We start from the raw sequence: 20,101 nt of genomic DNA, 5'->3' as shown, positions 1-20,101 counted from the left end.
GCACCAGACTACAACGTAATAAAAAGCGTCGCTTGATTAGCAACGTAGCCTGTCAACGAAAGCATAGAAATGACAGAACCGATTCTGACCTATGAGTTTCTGTCTGGCTTGTTCGCGTGTCAGTGCTTGGGGTACATACTGCTTGCGCAATCCACGGCTCCACTCAATTAGTTGCACTCTTCAATGCTTGTTAGGCCACACTTATTGATAAATAAAAGTATCTTTAAACGTTGTGTTGAGCGACTGGCGCCCTTTAAAAAACAAGCAGCGAAAAACTCTCATGGATCTCGGTGTTCTCTCCGAAACATCGCAGCAATCACTGGGATTGGTCCGACAAGTGACGAACCGGTTGGCCGCCACCACCACCGATACCTGCAACACCTGTAGTCGACAACTGCGAAAGCGATCTCCGTTGAAAGCGACCGAACTCGCCCTTCCGGTGCGATGAAAATCACATGTGAAACAGGCTTGGAGCGTAGCGTGTAGGGGCGTACACTTGCCTTGGTCGTTGTTGCAATCAAACGCACACCGTGTCGCTCGGGTTTCTAACCGCAATGCGCAGGCCGCCCACGTCCCGTCCGTACTGTGACAGCATGGCAGAGAATACAGGCAAAGCGCGACTCCGGTGTCAGTATATTTGTCATCACAATAAAGCTGTTCCACAAAAGTCCCATGTGAGAATGGCTAATCCAACTTTGCACCTAGTGCAAGTTGCAGTTGAGTAGGCGTGCAACTCGTGCCACAAGCTTGATACCACTGATATCCAGCATGCTGTCAGAAAACATGAGCGATTCCTGGTATTCGTTTCGGGAACTCAACATGCGCCTGGTGAGTCACATTGCAGTCGTGCAAAGCTGTGTGAGGCGCCATAATTGAGGTCAACCACACTAAAGAGAAAAAGAAAATATATTGAACTATATTATTAAGCTACCTTTATAAGTTTACTTTCCTTGTTTTCATACCTTGTGATATTTCTATATATTGTTTTAGTTTCTTTTTTTTCTGTAACTAATGTTTTGACGTAGCCTTCTATTGGACTTGTGATCTGTTGCATTTCTGCTACAATATATATCACGTGATAGTCCTTGTTTTTTAGCTCCTAATTACGCTTATCGTTGTTTGCTCCTTCCGCAGCATTCAGTCCCCAACCCGTGCTCCACAGAATTGCTTTGTTCGCGCATGGCACCCGAATCTTTCAGAGACAGACTTATTAGTGTAAGCATGTGATGAGGCCACATCTAATGCGGCGTCGTTCAGAGGTCGATCACCTGGGATTTGAGGTTGCATTAATGCTTGGAGCTTATGGAGCCGAATTAATGGAGCCGAACAAATTAAGCCAGGTTACTGTCTGCCAGAACACTACAATGAAACCACTAGTACCGTATGGGAAGACCTTTATCAGCAGCGGATGAACAGCTTACACTTGGAGTTCAAGCTGCTTTGCTTATTTCAAAATCTTTTGCGCACACTAGACCTTAGCAAACCGCTAGCATCGCAGAAGTATAGGGGGCGCCAGATATCACAGATTACCAACTAACAGAAATGTCTAAGCAATGGTCAACTGAACCGAAGAACAACTCGGCCAGTATGTCATTTTCCTAAGAATGAACATCGTGAAGGACGTCTTCAACGCCAGCAATCAAGAGAGCGCCTAATACGAGAAATGTGAAAACAGCGCCAGGTAATGGTCAAGAGGAGAGGTTGCGATCTCGTCGCATGCCAAAACAATAAAACAGCGCCTCAAAACTTCGTGCCATGAGCACTCGTTTCAGAAGACGCACACGTCGAACCACCAGAAACGAGCCCACTTCATACAAGCGGTACGTGTCCCTTGAGAGCAATCTGCCAAAGACACCTCACAGCATGCGTTCTGAGGTCCACATGCACTACCTTCAAGTCCAAATACAACTACTGCTACTTCATCATGCTTCAACTTCACTCAATTGTGCCAAGTGCTCAACATGTAATCCCATCACTGATCACATGCTACAATGCATGTAGACGTCATCATGAACGCTGTAGCCAGTCTCGCCTACAATAGCTATGCGAAACGTCATCGTACCACTACACTAAATTTCCATCTTCCATCTTCCAAGCCATCTTCGGACAATGGAATAACTGCACATCTTTATACTTTTCATGCATTTGACTCTCCTTGCTCTCTTTCGGTGGAGGGGAATATGTAACGGTGTACAGGCTGACCGCGCCTGGATATGAATAAAGACGAATGCTATGGGCAGTGTTCGGGCGACAATATTTGTCTACGTCGGCAAACTACTGCTCGCGTCGCACATACGCACAAACACGTACACACACACACACACACACACACACACACACACACACACACACACACACACACATATATATATATATATATATATATATATATATGTGTGTGTGTGTGTGTGTGTGTGTGTGTGTGTGTGTGTGTGTGCGTATATGTATATATATTTATATGAACGGCACATAGGATGGTATCAAGCGGCGTTTCTTCTGTCCTCGTGTCTACCGCTCCGCGCAACGATATGTGGCTAGCTACTACGACCCATGCCAATGCCGCAAGCGGACAGCTATGCTATGCTGCCAACAGGTGTGCCTCATCCTATCGACATCCCCGCTGAGCCGTTCTCTCGTATTGGGCTCGACCTTCTTGGTCCCTTTTCAATCTCAACATCAAACTAGAAGTGGATCGCCGTCGCGACCAACTACGCGACGCGATACGCAATTAGCCGCGCCCTCCTAACCAGCTGCCCTGCGGATGCCGCTGTCTTTCTTCTTTATGATATCATCTTGAATCACTGTGCTCCTCGTAAGCCTCTGACCGACCAAGGCCGGTACTTCTTCTCTCGCGTCATCGGTGACATCCTTCGTTCATGCTCTATTTGCCACATGCTAACAGAGCGCCTGAACCGATCTCTGACCAATATACGTTCAATGTACATTTTCGCCGACCACCGCGATTGGGACGCTATGTTACCTCACGTTACTTTCGTTTACAGCCTATCCAGGCCTCACACCACTGGCTACTCACCGTTTTACTTCTCTATGGACGCGAACCTTCTTTGCCTCTCAATACTTCACTTCCCGCTACTCTAAGCTCGCCCATTACATACGTTCGCAATGCCATAGCGCGCCAATGCAGCTCGTCAGATCGCTGGCGAACGCCTCCCGGTGTCCCCGGCTTCACAAAAAGCCCTGTATCGTCCTCACTACAGAGACGTTTGTTAATCCCCAGGTTACCTCGTGCTACAATGGTCTCCGTCCCGCCGTATCAGTCTCTCCGAAAAGCCATTATCCCGCTGTGATGGTCCTTACAGGTTTTTACGTCACTGACGTTACATACGAAATTTAACCAGTCGTCGAGCCAGTACCGTCTACGCGACCGCCCTCTGCTACCGTGCACGTTCTGAGACTTAAGCCCTAAGTGACGGCCCCCCCATTGGTTCATTCATCCCACCAACGCCGGGCCGGCACTCTTGCCGGTGGGAGTAGTGCCACGAGGCAGTGGGCGAGATGCTACTGTCGGTCTAACGATGACGACAGCGACAAAGTGGTCAGGAACACGCAATAGTGCAGCATCCGTCGCCACGGCTTGTGACGGTTGTAACTGTGTAATATACCCATACCCATCTCCGGAACCCATCTCCGTATGGGTAATATACCCATACCCATCTCCGTAACAATATATATATATATATATATATATATATATATATATATATATATATATATATATATATATATATGTGTGTGTGTGTGTGTGTATATATATATATGTGTGTGTGTGTGTGTGTGTGTGTGTGTGTGTGTGAGTGCGTGTGCGTGCGTGTGCGTGTGCGTGCGTGTGTGCGTGTGTGTGTGTGTGTGTGCGCGTGCGTGTGTGTGTGTGTGTGTGTGTGTGTATGTGTGTGTGTGTGTGTGTGTGTGTGTGTGTGTGTGTGTGTGTGTGTGTGTGTGTGTGTGTGTGTGTGTGTGTGTGTGTGTGTGTGTGTGTGTGTTACTAACCGTTTTCCCGCCTACATGGGCCACTAGGTAGTGCATGGTCGGATTCAGAGCCAGTCAGGTTGCTCTGCTGAGAAAAAAGGGTTTGAAACCGAACTTCGGATCAACTGGGGAACCTGCGTTATGAAATTGTGTACATATGTACCACTCGTCACCGAATCTCCTTGGCGCCCACATTAGTCACTGGGGATGCGGCACTAGGGTTGTGGTATTGGGTATGTACCGCTCTTCTATGGATCTTTTCAACATGGACTTCGAGCACACCGTATGTGCCAGTATCCCACTCTTCAATTAACTTCTTTTCCAAAAACACGGTTAAATTGGTATGTGCCACTGGGTACGTGCCCTTCTACCGTTCTACAGCTACAAAAAATATGCTTAAAAATTCTTCGATGTCCAGCGGAATCTAAACCGCGCCACGCGCTGACTTTACGGCGGCGCCGCGTGTCCAGTGGGAAATGTCAGAGAGGTGCCCAGCTGCATACAAGCTACGGCCTTGTCATTACGTTGTTGCCGATACGTTGCTTCAATGCTGATCGCTTCGCTCATCCACTATCATCATGATCACTTAGCTGTTCAATTAAATCACCATGCTTGTCCATCAAACGTTCTTCGTGTGTGGTTCTTCATGGGCTTCTAAATATTGGTGCCGTGCAATCCCGGAGCTATATTGATCATCGACCGAACAGCCTCTTGGACCAACTGACGACGAGCCCATGCACGGATTCGCCAGCATGAGTGGTGTTAACACAATCGACTGCCCTCATCCATCCATCTGCAGCCGCCTGCAATAATGAGGCCGAGATGGCTGTGTATAAGGCATTGACCAGAATGACGATAAGCTTCCTATTCTAGTATAGAGACACGTCGCTTAGTGAGTCCGCAATGTTTCAGCTGTACCTTATGAACAGCATGCTCGAAACGCTTCAGGACAGGCTCTTCGTTTGACGAAAAGATCGAGTCACGACTTCTGACGATAAAATATCTGAAGAATATACACGTCAGGATAGTGAGGATCAAAAAGCAAAAGGAGACAGCCAGAGAAAAAAATGGACCTGTACAGGCTACTCAATGCGTAGGGCAGATGACCGGAGGACCTTATATATATATAGTTACAGAATTGGTGCCAAGGGAAGCAGAGCGCAGTCGAGGATGGCAGGAAATTAGGTGGGGTGATGAAATTAGCAAAATTGCAGGCGCGAGTTAGAATTAGCTAGCACCAGACAGGGGTAATTGAACATCGCCTTCCTTGTGCCGTGAACATAAGTGATTATTATTATTATTATTATTATTATTATTATTATTATTATTATTATTATTATTATTATTATTATTATTATTATTATTATTATTATTATTATTATTATTATTATTCACATAGGCTACACAAGTAAATTTATTAGACTTAAGTCTGAAGATCACACTTGTTCATATGGGCTCAGCGCAAGAATGGAAGACGTGTCGCACTTATCCGGAAGCGAAATGTCCAGCTTATTACATATGTCTCGTGAAGCGTTGCAAAAAAGAAAACCGGCAAAAGATCGTATGACAGAAGCTTCAAGCTGTGATTATGTTGAAGAAGGTACAAGAACACAAGGCATAAGAACATCTTCAATTACATTGTAGTACCTACTGAAAACGAAAGCGTCATTCCTAAGCCCTGCAGTAATATCGTTAATGAAACGGATTTCAGAAACGAAGGCATCTATCAGCTGATGTCGTCGCCTTGAACTCCAGAGCCGCGTCGAAGGCACAAGAATTATGAACTACAAGGAGCTAGCTCTTCCAGCCACAATGTTACCAAAAGAGTCATTAGGCAGTGTTCAGGACATTCGACCAGTTAAAATTGCAAGAGATACTTTGAAGTCTATGATGAACAAGCCATGAGCCAAAGAAGACGCTATCCTTACCGAAGAATGAAGGATCTGTCAACGTAAAATAAAAAGTTCCTTTGACAGCGAGGAGTGGGATGACTCTCATACCGAAGAATTCAAATCAATTCTGAACAGTGCAGGGGCCGGCGATAGAAGGCCGATCATCTCAGGGGAAATCAATGTGGAAGAAGTGCCGGCCCACTACCCTGTCTCTCGCTGTTAGAACTGACCGCTTAACGTCGGAAAAACCGTATGCGGGAAAAGCAACCAGCGTACGACCGGTAAGACTACAACCAGCGCAGATATCCAGTAAGGGAAGGATCACGATTTGTAAGAGCGCAGACACCGCGTGCCCAAAATGAACGCAGAGTGACAACATCATAAGGTAGCCTCTTTGCAGAACGTTTCGCCAATGCTGCACATCGCATGAAGGCGTAAACACTGTTGCCAGAAAGACGAAACACCGACAGCAGCGTCAGCTGCTCGTATTGAATGCTGAGCAACGTCGATTAACTCTTCTTCAAGTGCGCAACAATATTTTCAGAACGAAAGGAAGCCGAACCATGCATTGGAAATGACAGCGAGGTTACAGAGCAGATCTGGGCAGAAGCCAGCCACAAGTCGAATTAACACAAACAAGTGAGCAACGCCGCCTGCGAGAGGTTTTCCTCACGAGACTGGCACCGGACTTTCTCGTTATCGTGTAGTGTCACCAGACTGTCGTTTGACAAACGATACGGAGGTAACACTTTTTGTCGGGGCCAGCCGTGCGTTCACTCTTGTGCCCTGCTCATTCACTATCATCATGATCACGTTGCTGTTCCATTAAATCATCATGTATGTCCACGGTCCGCTCTTCCGTGTGGTCATTCGCGTATTTCCACGATGGGCGCCGCCGGATTTCATTTTTAGGGACTGAATTTTATTTTGAAGGGGACAAAAACATGACTTGGCAAGTTTTAACAACGCTTTTCGAGCCACCACGGCCCAAATACAACAACATTGATCTATCCAGCGTAACACTGGCGTACCGGTGATGTGGTTGCAGGGCAAAATTCAGAAATTACTTCTTGGTCCTTGTTTTTTTTTCCTAGTAATAAATCTGCTACCTTGAAATCAATTATAACCGAGCTTTGAAATAGTAACTTATAAGTCTAAGCTTAATTTGCTTTTCTATCTAGTGTCCCATTAAATGATGCAAAGCCGACTCTCCCGTGCATTTTCTGACAGGAAATGAGCATAACCTGCATATTCAGGATTGCCACCGTCCGCCTTACTTTTGTTAGACGCGTGGATTCACCGACGAGCCAAAGGTGCCAAGTAGTATTTAATGCTGTGCTGACATAGTGTTAATTGAGTCAGTTTCTTCACTACTCTGTGTACGTAATTTCTGCTTAAAATCATATGATCTTTTTCTAAGCCTAAACCTGGTTGGGTCAACAAAGACGTCCAAACACGACGCATCGGTCCGCCAAGAGCTCAAGCCCCGCTGAGTCACACTCTCGTGTTTTCGCAAAAAACATGTGGAATCTACAGGTTACATATTGCTTTCATTGGCTGACAACACTTGTTGTCATTTTAATTTTAGAATACAATGTACTGGTCCGCACAACTCAATATGTCGTTCAATAATGTTCCCTCCTTGCCTTCTAAGACAAAAGCCTTCGCCAACATGCGAGTCCTGAGAAACAAGTTTTCAGCAGCTGTGACAGCACGTTTTAAAGAGCAGAATTTCCATCGCATAGCGTATCGCGTATTGCTTTTTTTTTCGTTAATCGTTTTCTGTTCTACCTCCGTTTCAAGTTCCTTTGTCAACCTACAAGTTTCCGCTTCAAATGTTAGTGCTCGTCGATGCGGTATAATGTGCTTTTTCCTGAAGCATGCTCCAACACCTTCTACTGAAGCGTTTTTGTTCAACGCAAACTAAATTTGCCACCTTTCCATGTGATACACAATAAAATCCTCTAAAATACTGTTAAGCCCTCGCGCATCCTTTCTTGTAGCAAAATGTCTTACCGACAAACTAGGTCCTCGAGAGAAAGCTACGAATATGGCCGGCGTCACAAACGGCAGCATGAGAAATGCTATAAACTTGAATTTGGTGACATTCCAATTCCTGTAAGCCCGCACTGTTCGAGGGGAGGCACAGGTCGGGTGAAATCAAAACAGGACCTGCTAGACATGAACAAACTGAGCTCATTTAGGGCTGGAGAGTACATGTCACAAATGCGCAGTGATTTAGGATCAGGCAAGCTAACAAATTCCAATTACTCATCATAAACTTCTGGCTGACAAGTGCACTACCTCGGTACATCGAAAGTGCTTTACATTTCCGACCTATGCCATTATTTTATATGTTAATGGTGACGCCACGGCCTTCAGAGCTGCCGAGGCCACCTCACCTCATAAAAATGCGGCGCGTAACACCGCTGTGCAGGGAAACACGATGCGACACCCCCGCTGCGTAAAGTGGGATAGTTGTCACCCAGCATTCTCTCAGTATTGTCCTGCATCCAAAAAAAGTAAAAAGAAGTTATAACCCTTATTATGAGTTCATGAATGCCAACCACCCAACCAAACAATCAGAAAAAGAAATATTCCTTCAAACTAAATCCAAGAATCAACGTCGACATTTCTTCAACGAAGCGTGCTAGCCTATTATTTGTACAGGCTACTTCACATGCGGATACGGCACGGCAGGGGCGATTGCCACGAAGACATCCGGAGGCATTTCGGGCTATGCACAATGGGTCGGCGAGTGTGCCGTTGAGGAAACTGCCAGCGCCGTTCCACCCTTCTGCAAAACAGGGCCAGCGGACCGCATGACCTCGAGGCTTATTGGAGAACAAGCGGAACAGAGCTGTAAGGCGATCTTTTTATTCGGGCCAAATTCATGCACAGGCAATATGGAGCGCAGGAATAAGTACGAGGTCTGTTAGAAAAATGTCCGACCTTATTACCTGATCGATATGAATCAAGCGCGCTTGTATCAGCCGACCTCGAACCTTCGTGCGCATGCTCGAATTTTTTCCCGCCTGCCGATAGCGTCAGTCGGTGGGACGCAGCGTTTGAGTGAGGCAGTGCGCACTGCTCTCGTCGGTCTTTTTTATTGCAACGAAAATGGCGGAGTGACTGGAGCAGCGCTACTGCATCACATTTTGCCAGAAACTGGGAGACAGCCAAGTGGAAACCATTAGGAAGATTCAGACGCCTTGCGGTGACGATGCTATGAGCAGCACACAGATTAAGGAGTAGTACAACCGGCTTAAAGATGGCCGCACATCGGTGGAGTGGGAGCCACGCTCCGGTCGGCCATCAACATGCCAAAAGGACCAGGTCATTGCCGAAGTAAACGCTGTGGTGATGCGGGACCGTCGTGTGACTATCCGAGAAATTGCGGAAGAGGTGCGCATCAGCACTTTTTCTGCACATTCCATTAGGACCGTATATTTGGCCATGAAGCGAGTTGCGGCGAAATTCGTGGAGCAAATTTACCGTGGAGCAAAAGCAACGTCGTGTTGAAGTCCCACAGGACATGCTGGATTCTACAAGCAGTGACCTCAACTTCATGAACACTATAATCATTGGTGACGAATCTTGGGTATACAGGTATACAGGTATATACAGGTACGACCCGCAAACCAAATCCCAGTTATCATAGTGGAAGCATTCCACGTCACCAAAACCAAAGAAGGCGCGCCAAGTGCGCAGCAACGTCAAAGTGATGCTGGCTCCTTTACTTGACTCCCGCGGTGTAGTACACCGCTAGTACGCACCACAGGGTCAAACAATCACCAAAGAGTGCTATAGGAATGTCCTACGTCACCTACGTGATGATGTGCGGCAGAAGAGACCGGAGTTGTGGTCAGCAGGAAATTGGCGCATCCATCACGACAATTCTCCTGCACATTCCTCGCACTTGATTCAGACTTTTGGGGGGAAGAACCAGCCTCTAGTTCATCAGGCTCCTTACTCTCCTGATATGGCCCCCTGTGACCTCTGGCGGTTTCCCAAGATCAAGAGGCCATTGAAAGGAGCGCGATTCCAGACAAGAGAGGTCTTTGTGGCTGCAACGACAGCTGAGCTAAACTCCATTCCGAACGAGGCCTTCTCGGAGTGCTTCCAACAATAGCAGCACCACTGGGAGAAGTGTGTGGAGTCCCAAGGAGACTACTTTGAGGATCATTAGGTTTCCAATGATTCAGTTATGCCAGTTTTTTTTTTTCTTCAGCCAAAGGTCGGATACTTTTCTAACAGACCTCGTACAGATCCTAAAAGGCAAGCAATTCAGACACTACACTGAGCTTCCCTCAGACTTGAGTTCTAGCGCGTAAAGCTGAAACAAAAGGTTTTTTTCCCGCCCAGCTAGAATTCCTTTTCCCTTTTACACAATATCTTGCTTTGCTCCTCTTTCATGATTTTTAGCCCAACTTCACCGTGCACAAAGTGGGACCAGCAGCGTCACTGTCTGAGAGTCCTAGTTTTATTGTATCAAAGATGTATTAACAAGCGCCGCATCGTTCGGGCTACAGCTCAGAGCCAAAGATATTCACTTTAAATTTAACTACGGTACTAAGGCCGCAGTTCAAACCTCGCCACTGCCTCTAAGTGCAATTCCCCTCTGGCATTCATGTGTGACGAACTAACCATATGCATTTGATTCCACTAACTCTTATGGACTTTCGCGGGATCCCTTTTCTGCTTCATCGCATTCCCATTGATTTCAGGTGCATTCGAAAAACATTTGCTTTCATTGCGCATTTGCCCTCAAAAAGTCCTGAAACAAAGTAGTGCCATGCAAGTAAGTATTACATGACAATCTAAAGTGATCGGTTTATTGTTCCTAAATAAAATGACGCAACTCACTCTCGGGGATGGGCTATGCCTTGGGTGGTACGAGTGTCCAGGAAAGAAGACACGACGAACAATATCTGAAACAGTATTAGTAACTGGACGTAAGTGACAATAAATGCTAACTACTGCATGTATGAAGCGAACAATAACTCAAATTTTCAGTAAACCAAAATTATCATAAGAAAGTTCGAATTAGACATACATTCATCTGCATTCGGGGCATTACTCGTATTTCTAGAAGCATGGCTTGCATCATCGCTACCACCACCCGGAGCATTCGAAGGGCAGCGGGTACAAGATCATCATTACCATCATCGTCGTCATCGTCATGACTATCATCATTCAGCACTCCGCCAAGAGGAGAAGAACCAGGTTTTCAGCGAGACACCATGTCAGGTGGCATGCACTCTGTCGCAGGTTTGCCCTTGGTGCCTTCGGCGCGGCCCGAGCGCCGACTGTGGGGCTCCGAACTGCAGCTAACGCTGTCGTGCGCCAGCATCGGCATCGGCCTGGTCAGCGCCTGGCGCCTTCCCGCCCTACTCTACGACAACGGCGGAGGCACGTATTCTTCACCGCCTAGTAATGGCTAATGTTTGACTTGCTGACAATTACAGATATTATGGTGGACGCCTTATTGGTGGATGGCAGAGTACTTTTCACTTCCCCCGCGGTCCCTGTCATAATTTCTAACAAATTTGTCGGGCAGCGTGCCTCTTTCTTACAAACATTGTGTTTTCCGTGAAGTGTCCTTTACTTTTGTCCAGAGCTAGCTGATTTTTTGTTGTTCCAGTGCCCCTATTAGAGTTGCTGGCGTCTTCCTCATCCTCATCATTGCAATTAATTTCTTCCCCTCTGCTTTTTTCTATTATCTCCCCTTTGAGGCAAACGGGTTTCTTGCACCCTCTGTAAGCATTTGGCAGACTGACTATATTAATTTTTACTTGTAGTATTATTTACTAGAGTATTAATACCAGCTCTCTAGTACATGGTTCTCCTCGAATTTCTTTACCAGATGGATTTCGGCTCCTTGCAAAAACAGTACTTAAAATTTTAAAAAATTCTAAAGAACGATAATTGAAGGACATGGAAACTCTGTAGAAAAGCTATAGGATGTCAACATGGGTTTTATGATGGGTACGTCGCCGCTGCCGGTAATTGGACACGCCACTTCGCACTCAGAAATAGTATGCACCGGAGCCTGCATTGCTAGTAGCGTCCGGATGTCTGCTAATTCCGAAATGCCTAGTTCTCATAGATACTCCGCGCGTCGCACAGGCTCGTTCCTGCTGGCGTACACCATGCTCCTGTTACTGCTGGGCTACCCGCTGCTCTACCTCGAGCTGCTGCTGGGACATTACGCCCGCCTTGGTCCGGGCGCACTCACGCGCTGCCTGCCCATCGCGAAAGGTACGTAGCTCTGTAACAAAGTGCGAACAAATAATAGCGCGAACGAAAGAGATGACGACACACACGTGCGCTGACTTACAGCTTGAAGTGGGGAAATTTGTGCGTAGATGTCATGGTATACGCGGCTCGAAGAATGCGGACGAAAAAGGCGGCACGGACAAATGCCACTGCCAAGTGAAGCATATATTTGGTCGATTGCACATTTATACATGTGGGTGCACACACTTATAAGAGGTGCTAACAAGGACGAGACTTGACGCGGTGTCAAATCACAGAGATAGCTCTATAAAAAGCCATTTCCGCTGCTTGCAAACAAACAGACCAATCACTGGCACATTTTCTCACCATAAATTTTTTCATACAAGAGGCGACCAGTGTTCTCTTGCGCTGGCGTTGTTCGTATTGCTCAGAATTTCTACCTTCTTAAACCCGCGGCTAACGACCACACCGATTACCATACGTACCAAAGTGCGCCGTAAAGGTCCGATTTAAATTTTGCGCATGCTCCCTCATTCTGTCGTTCACGCAGCGCCCAGCCTGCACAACATTGGACTTGCCACAGGACAACGGAATATAACGCATCACTCCCGTAGAACTGTTGGCGAAGGCCGTACCATATTTCTTATCGCCACTCTCTTTTTATTGCGCAGCTCTTAGGAGCTCGTTCCTGCAGCGAGCGTCGGCGTCCGCGTAAGCGAGCGAAAGAGCACAGCGGTAGGAAGACGCGAGAAGGAAAGCGGAGGAGGAGGGTCTAGAGAAATCATAAAAAAAGAGAATCGCGGCGACGACGGCTGCGAGATGGCGCCACGGTAGCGCGCGTCGTCTGGGAGGTCTGTATGCGGCGGCGGCTGTGAATCGCGCCCATACGTCACCCACGAGCTGCCTCTCGCGATCTCCACATTAGCGAAGCAGTCGCGCCACACTTCGCTCCGTTTACAACGGGCCGCACGAAACAGATTGTCCACGCTAGCCAATATATCGCGAAATGACAACACATATATAGCTGAGCCCAAATTTCACATTTGGGGGTATCGTAATCGTCGGTGAATTTTTTCCAGCTATCATCGCAGAAGACACCACAAAGCTTTCCATCTTGACGGACGCAAATAATACAAAAGGCATACCGTGCCTGGGAGCCACTTTCTTGAAGTTCTCGCTTTTGTGTGAAAATTGCACTACTTCAGCTGTCTTTCTTTTTTCCTTGCGAAATAGTATTAGCGACTGCATACCAAGGCAAGCCTGCGGACAATTTCGCCATAACCAATTTTGAAGGGTAAACAAACTCTGATGAGGTCCGCCTTTTGAAAGTTAGAATTCAGGTAGTTAGCAGCAATCACTCTCTGAACCGTCTTCAAATGTGCAGAGTGACACAACAGATCTTTCTTTGCCAGCGTGCAATAGGTCCCCCACACATGTCGCTTGAAGAACTGCAGCTTAATAAATAAAAAGTGAATAGAGCCGCAGACCAGAAGTTCATGCGTAAAGAGCATGCCCCAGCTACCTTGTCCAAAAACAGATAAAAGCTCGTCAACCATAAATTCTTCCGTGAAATCCTACTCTTTAAAACGTGTCATTTCTTTGTTTTGAACATCACAGGCCAGCCGCTCCAGGAGTAAATAGTAAGCTTGTGAACATGTACCATGGTTCGGAATTAAATACGTTAGCCAAAGCTATTGAAAAAACCACAAGTAGTAGATTGAAAAACAATTCCGGCAAGAAGTTGGACAACAAATATGCGTTTAAAAACATTGACATAAGTAGATGGTTTTCTCATTTTTTTTTATTAGAGTGTGAAGACGCGGCCTGGTTGTCAGGCAGAAGCAACGGCACCACGATAACGGAAACACTGCAGGTGTTTTATATTGCAAAATATTGCTCTAACTGTGTCAGTGATTCGTCTGTTCCTTTGCACGCAGCTGAAATTGCTTTCTTGAAGACACTATACCTGTAATTCGACACCACGTTTCGTCGCGCCCTTGTTAGCACCTTTTCTATGTAACATGTACGTGTGCCTATACTTCTATAAATAGACCATCTATTCAAAATAAACTTCAATTTGCAGTAGTATTTGTCCCAGTCGGTGGTTCTTTCTCGTCCTTATTCTTCGAACCAGGTATATTATGGAGCTCTATAGAAGTCAGCTAGCCCGTATTGTTAAATGTTTGCTCATTTTGCATTCTCTGAGCCAAAGATATTTTTCAAAAGTTAGTAAGAACAGTCTCGAAAACAACAACAAGCGTGAGAGCCAGAGCACATTCATAACATCTCAGTGGTGAAAAATTCATCGTAAAAAAATCTTATGACGTAAGCAAAGCTAAGCTGGATATAAAATACTGAAAGCAACGCGGCTCAACGTGGTAGAACCGAGGTGCTTTACTTCAATATTTGTTCGAATAATGGAGTTACAAATTAAGAGGTCTACTGTCGCAAAAGCGTTTTATTTCACATCAAAACCGACATGCAAAGGAAAACTATGTGCGAAGGCCAAGTTGAAATCAGTTAAATCACACTGCAACTTTCTTTGTATTGTGTGACAGGCGAAAGCCTCCTGCAGCAGATAAAACACGGGAAAGAAGTTTGCCGTCTCTTCCATCGGCATTCCCACCTTCGCTTCCGAATAGCGCAAGAACCAGTGAATTGCCTCGCTGATCGACATGCTCTCTGATCCATCAGCACAACCAACCACTCGCGCATTGCGTCGTCAAGCCCACCATTTCGCCATTGGTGACGACCTACTCCACCGACGCAATTGCACCGCCGATGGCCGCCAGTGGTTGCTAGTAGTACCCCGCAGTCTGCGTTCTGAAATATGCGCGTCGTTCCACTGCGATCCGCAGTGTGCACACTCCGGAATAATCAAAACGTACCAGTGCATCCGACAGCTGTACTACTGGCGCGGCATGTACAGCTACGTTCAGAAGTTCGTTCGCTCGTGTCCCGATTGTCAGTGCCGGAGATCTTCACCGCACCTCTCACCAGCTGGTCTGCAACCGTTACTTAGCCTTACCCGGCAATTCGGGTGCGGCGGCATCGATTTGTATGGGCATTTCACCTCACATCTGCTGATAACCACTGGGCCATCATGGCTGTTGACCACCTACGCCAAAACTGCCGCCCTCCCAGCGGCTACAGCACGCGATGTGGCCTCCTTCCTGCTTCACCGATTCATACTGCGTCATGGCCTACCACGGGAGTTGCTCAGTGATCGCGGACGTGTCTTCTCGTCGGAAGTCGTCAAAGCCATCCTCAAAGAATGCCACGCTGAGTACCACACAACTACTGCTTACCATCCGTAGACCAGTGGCCTCACAGAACGCTTTAACCGTACGCTTGGTGACATGATCGCGATGTACGCAGCCTCCAACCACATAAATTGGGATGTTGTCCTACCCGTCGCAACCTACGCCTACAATATCGCAACTCAGACCACCACTTGATTTTCACCGTTTTTCTTATTGTACGGCCGACACCCGTCGCACACAATCGACACAATCCTTCCGTACAAACCGGGTGCATCTTATTATGCGCCTGTTTCTCCCACAGCCAGACATGCCTAAGAGTGTCTCAATCTCGCGCGGGCTTTAACTTCAAATCACCAACAGCGTCAGAAAAGCGTTCGCGGTGACACCACTTATGCGCACATGTTCTTCCCCGGAGCGCTTGTGTTACTCCCGGTCCCTTCCACTGCATCTGGTCAGTCGTCGAAACTGCTGCCCAAGTATGAAGGCCCCTACCACCTTGTCAAACGCACATCTCCGTTCAACTACGTGATCGAACCCGTTGAACCGTCTTCGGATATGCGCCATAGTGGACGAGACATCTTCAACGCCGACCGCCTCAAGACCTACTATGACCGACTCATAGTGAGAAGCTGTTAGGTCGCCAGGTGGCTCCCTTCTTGTTCCCGGGAATAAGTGTAGAAAAGGATTGGAACGGTATAGTGGGTCGTCCTCTCCAGTGCTTTTGATCAGGCATGCCGCTCGCGCTCGGAGTCCGTACCCTACTTTGGCTGTCGCCGCTGCGCTACTCCTTTTCCAATCAAATAAACACCTTAAAATATGTATATATAGATACATGTGCCCCACTGTATGTGCAGCTCTTCATTGGAGAAAAGGTAACTTAAGATTTTTCCGGTGCTGGATGAATCGAAAATGTTTCATATATAAGAAGATAATCTTGTCTGAATATTTATTCACACAAAGCGCCCCCTGCGGACCTTCCTACAGCACCGCTGAATGATGCAGCTTGTCAAGAGGGAAGCACGAGAGAGAGTAGCAAGGCCGCATACTCGCAATAAACATCGCGGCGCTACGATGGCAATGCGGTGTGTCACTGCACTGCTTCACTGCTAATAGCACTAATGTCGACATTTATCCCTACGTGTATGCAACTACAATTTCTTTAATCCTATTGAGGCTTTCGCTATCGTACCTAAATACTGAACTTGTTCAAATCTTTTTCTCCTTTGTGCGCGTATAGTTAAATATCTGGCTGTTGAACTTTTTTTATATTTTAGGCAATATAAAATTAGCTCATGATCAACTAACTACTCTAACCAATTTTGTTTGGCACTGACCTCACATTACTCTTGCAAACAAAGCATAAATGCGCTAATGAATGAACCGAAGGTGCGCTCATCCTCTCTAGCGCCCAATAAACGCTCTTGCAGTGTGTCACCTACCATAAACATTTCTGGCTCTCCCGTAATCGAGAGTAAGTGTAAGCATGAAATGGCAGCCAGCAAAGCAGAGTGGTTGTAGATCATACTAGCTACAATCTTAAACTAGATGTAGTAGGCTTTCGCAACAGCACACCCCACTACACCACACCCCACCACACCCCAACGCACCACACCTCGCCACACCGCGCCACGCCATACCACGCACTGGTCCATATGGACGCTGCCGAACGAGAAGAAAACCGGCTGAAGGCGGCACGACAGGCAGCGAAAACGCTAGGGAGACAGAACGCACTGCCAAGCTGCAACAAGAAAATCGCCTGAATGAGACACAACGCAGCGTGGCGCCATCTCTCGAGGCGACCCAAAACCCGCGCTGCGGAACGCACGGATCAATGGCGTTAAATTAAAATATGAGGTTTTACGTGCAAAAACCACGATATTATTATGAGGCAGGGTAATGTCATCAGCAATCTCGAAGGTATAATAAGTGCAGTGGAAGAATTCTATACAGACCTCTACAGTACCCAAAGGACCCAGGAGAACTCCATTCGGCACGATAATGAACAGGATACGCAACTCCTATATCTAGAGATCAGGTCAGAAGAGCCTTGAAAGACATGAAACGGGGAAATTTAAGGCAGAAAGCTTGGCTAGTTGGTGGTTATTCGAATAAGGGGACATCGCACTAGCGCGTAAAAAAGGACACGGACAGGAACATGAAAAAAGACGCACCGAACGCTAGACATTACCTGGCTTTATTATCAGGAGGACACAAATATATATGCAAAAAGACACGTACTAAATGATCAATCCCTAAAGCGCATGCGCAATGGCACCTTTTTGTGCAATAATTTTATTTCTTTTGCCGTCACGTTAGGTTCGATACGTTAGGTTCGCTGACGCAGGCCTCTTTTTGCCAATGAATAAGGAAGGCCTCTATTATTTCATGCTCTCTCTGATCTGTGCTACAAGTAATCAATTGAGTCTTATCAAAGAGCGGCATGCATTCGTTCTCACAACGCTTGCAATGTGCCGCCAAGTGCCCAGATCCCGATGGGGCCTCGACAAGCAGCTTGAGCTCTATTAGTCTAACGTTGATGCACCGGCCAGTTTGACCGATTTAGCAACTTCCTCATGATAGCCGAATTCTGTACACCACAATTGTCCTGCACTCCACTTAAGGCAGTTCATGTTTTATTGGGCAAGATGGTTTTCTGCAAGTAGCGCCACTGACAACTTTGCAAAGTTTCCCGAGTTGATCCGGTGCCGTGAGCACAACTCGGACATTGCCTTTCTCCGCCACCTTTTTAAGGTGGCGTGTCAGCTGGCGAACATATGGCAGTGCCACGCATCTAGCCCGCTCATGAGCTTGTCGCTCAATCGTCAACACGCTTACGCGTTGCCCTGGACAAGTCCTGCTCACACAAGGTTCATGAAAGTGTGCATTTGCAGGCAGTTCGCCTGACAAAGGCACGGTTCCCTAGGTAACTTGTGGCGTCTGTGGCTGAAAGCCTCACAAGAGTGCTTAAAGCTGGTGATCGGGCGTTGATGATTGAGCGACAAGCTCATGAACGGGCTAGATGCGTAGGACTGCCCCATATTCACCGTCTAAGCGCTCAAAGATCACAGTCAAGTGTATGGAGCCCTGTATCTACCTTTTTAATGTCGCTATTGGAAATGACAAATAAAAATTTGGCGTACTAGAAGTTACAGCTTGATTGATATTGTGAACAAACATTAGGAAGAACTCGAAATCAATATTTTTTTTAACTTGTTTGGGCAGTAACAAGCGTATGTAATGAGGTCCTGTACAAAGGGTTAAGGGCCAGATACTGAATTTTTAAAATTTTTGACTGGTTGCCCGCATGATCACGTATCAAGTGTTCCCATGTATTTTGGACCTGCTTAAGCTAGCGGAAATTGACAGGTGTGTACACATGCTGATACGTCTGTTCTTGTATAACTATAAATAACATTCTCACCCTCTGCTATGTTTAGTACATTGTAAATATCATTGCTCTTGTTTTGATTGTTTCCTTCATTACACAAAGTGTACAAGATGATTTAACATGTGAGAAGACAATTCAATAAACTTCTCTTTGCGTACCCTCAACTTGCCCGGGCGTTCTCGTTTGAGTGCCCGGATAACGGCGCTAACTTTTTGCTCAGGGTGACTTGAAGGTCACCCACAAGTGGAGCTAAAAGCATTTCACGCTTGATAGGAGTTTGCTTTACCAAAGTGTATTACACAATATAGCCCGGTTCATTCCGTTCAGCAAACTGATGCAGGTATATTTTAACTAGTCGCATCTGCTGAAGAAAAATAACGAAATGCTTGTATTGTAACCTGTAATTCAGTAAGACATTGTCTGCCTCAACCAATGCAAACCTATGTTCGTACAATTTACAGCGTACAATTTAGGAGATTTGCAAAAAGGCGTGGAAGTTAACAATGCCAAGTATAGCTTCTATCGCTAGCTTTATGGACGACGTCCAGAATGGCGAACAGAGACGACGGACCTAAGCAAGTGGTTCCGATGGACGCTGGTTTCAGGGACGAAACACTGACAGTAGTTAGCCCTTATGAGCGTTCATTAAACAGGGTCAAACCTGTAAATACGCACGCGCGCTTCCTTTTACTCATCACCATAAACGACCAGTCCTTCGCCCTTTCCTGTGCCGCAGGGGTCGAGGTGAGCATAGCGCTTGTGTGCGCATGCGCCGCCGCCTCCATGGGCTCGGTGATGGCTCAGGCCGTGCTTCACCTGCTGCTCGCCTTCTCCGAGCTGCCTCCGCGCTGGGCCGGCTGCCAGGGCTTCTGGGAGAAGAAGCCGCTCGAGACGTGCTTCCACCCTGGCTCCAGGGTGAGACATTCAAGCACTAGGCGCGTGAAGTGTTCATTTCATATAGCTAATTCTCAGAACACCAAAGGCAAGTATGGCTCTAGCGTGCGCGTGCACTCACGTGCGTCTACCACCTCTATGCTGTTCATTTAGTCGATTGATTTGCCTAAATTACTACGTCCTTCGGGTTTTAAGATACCTTGCCTATCCTGATATTACCGTTTCGGAAACTCATGTTCTCCCTCAAAATGTTTATTTCGCAATGGTTAGTTCCATTTTCCGTCTAACTTGTACCATTCGATGGTCCTCAGGTCATTAAGGACGAAAATGAATATTTAAAACACAGAAAAGATAATTACATGTGGTGAGTGTCACTAAGCCAAAATCTGGTATATTTATTGACATGCATACACAAGGATGTCAGAATTTACATCTGT

General features: G+C 46.6%; 1 protein-coding gene across 3 annotated transcripts in view; it reads left to right on the top strand.

The window, feature by feature from the left end:
* Positions 1-20,101, top strand: part of LOC135895840 (sodium- and chloride-dependent GABA transporter ine-like) — a 95,790-nt gene that overhangs the window by 52,244 nt on the left and 23,445 nt on the right. For 2 of the 3 annotated variants that reach the window (XM_065424038.1, XM_070532951.1), the window contains exons 1-3: positions 11,099-11,291; positions 12,009-12,140; positions 19,507-19,685. In XM_065424038.1, the coding sequence (XP_065280110.1) occupies positions 11,123-11,291; positions 12,009-12,140; positions 19,507-19,685 (480 nt within the window). In that variant the 5' untranslated portion in view covers positions 11,099-11,122. Of the gene's footprint in view, positions 1-11,098; positions 11,292-12,008; positions 12,141-19,506; positions 19,686-20,101 lie in introns of those variants that run through there. The other variant, XM_070532950.1, reaches the window with a different exon arrangement.

Source organism: Dermacentor albipictus, chromosome 2, assembly GCF_038994185.2.
Source record: "Dermacentor albipictus isolate Rhodes 1998 colony chromosome 2, USDA_Dalb.pri_finalv2, whole genome shotgun sequence".
Taxonomy (NCBI): Eukaryota; Metazoa; Arthropoda; class Arachnida; order Ixodida; family Ixodidae; genus Dermacentor; species Dermacentor albipictus.
Note: the sequence above shows the minus strand (reverse complement) of the source record. Positions and strands in the feature narration are given on the sequence as shown.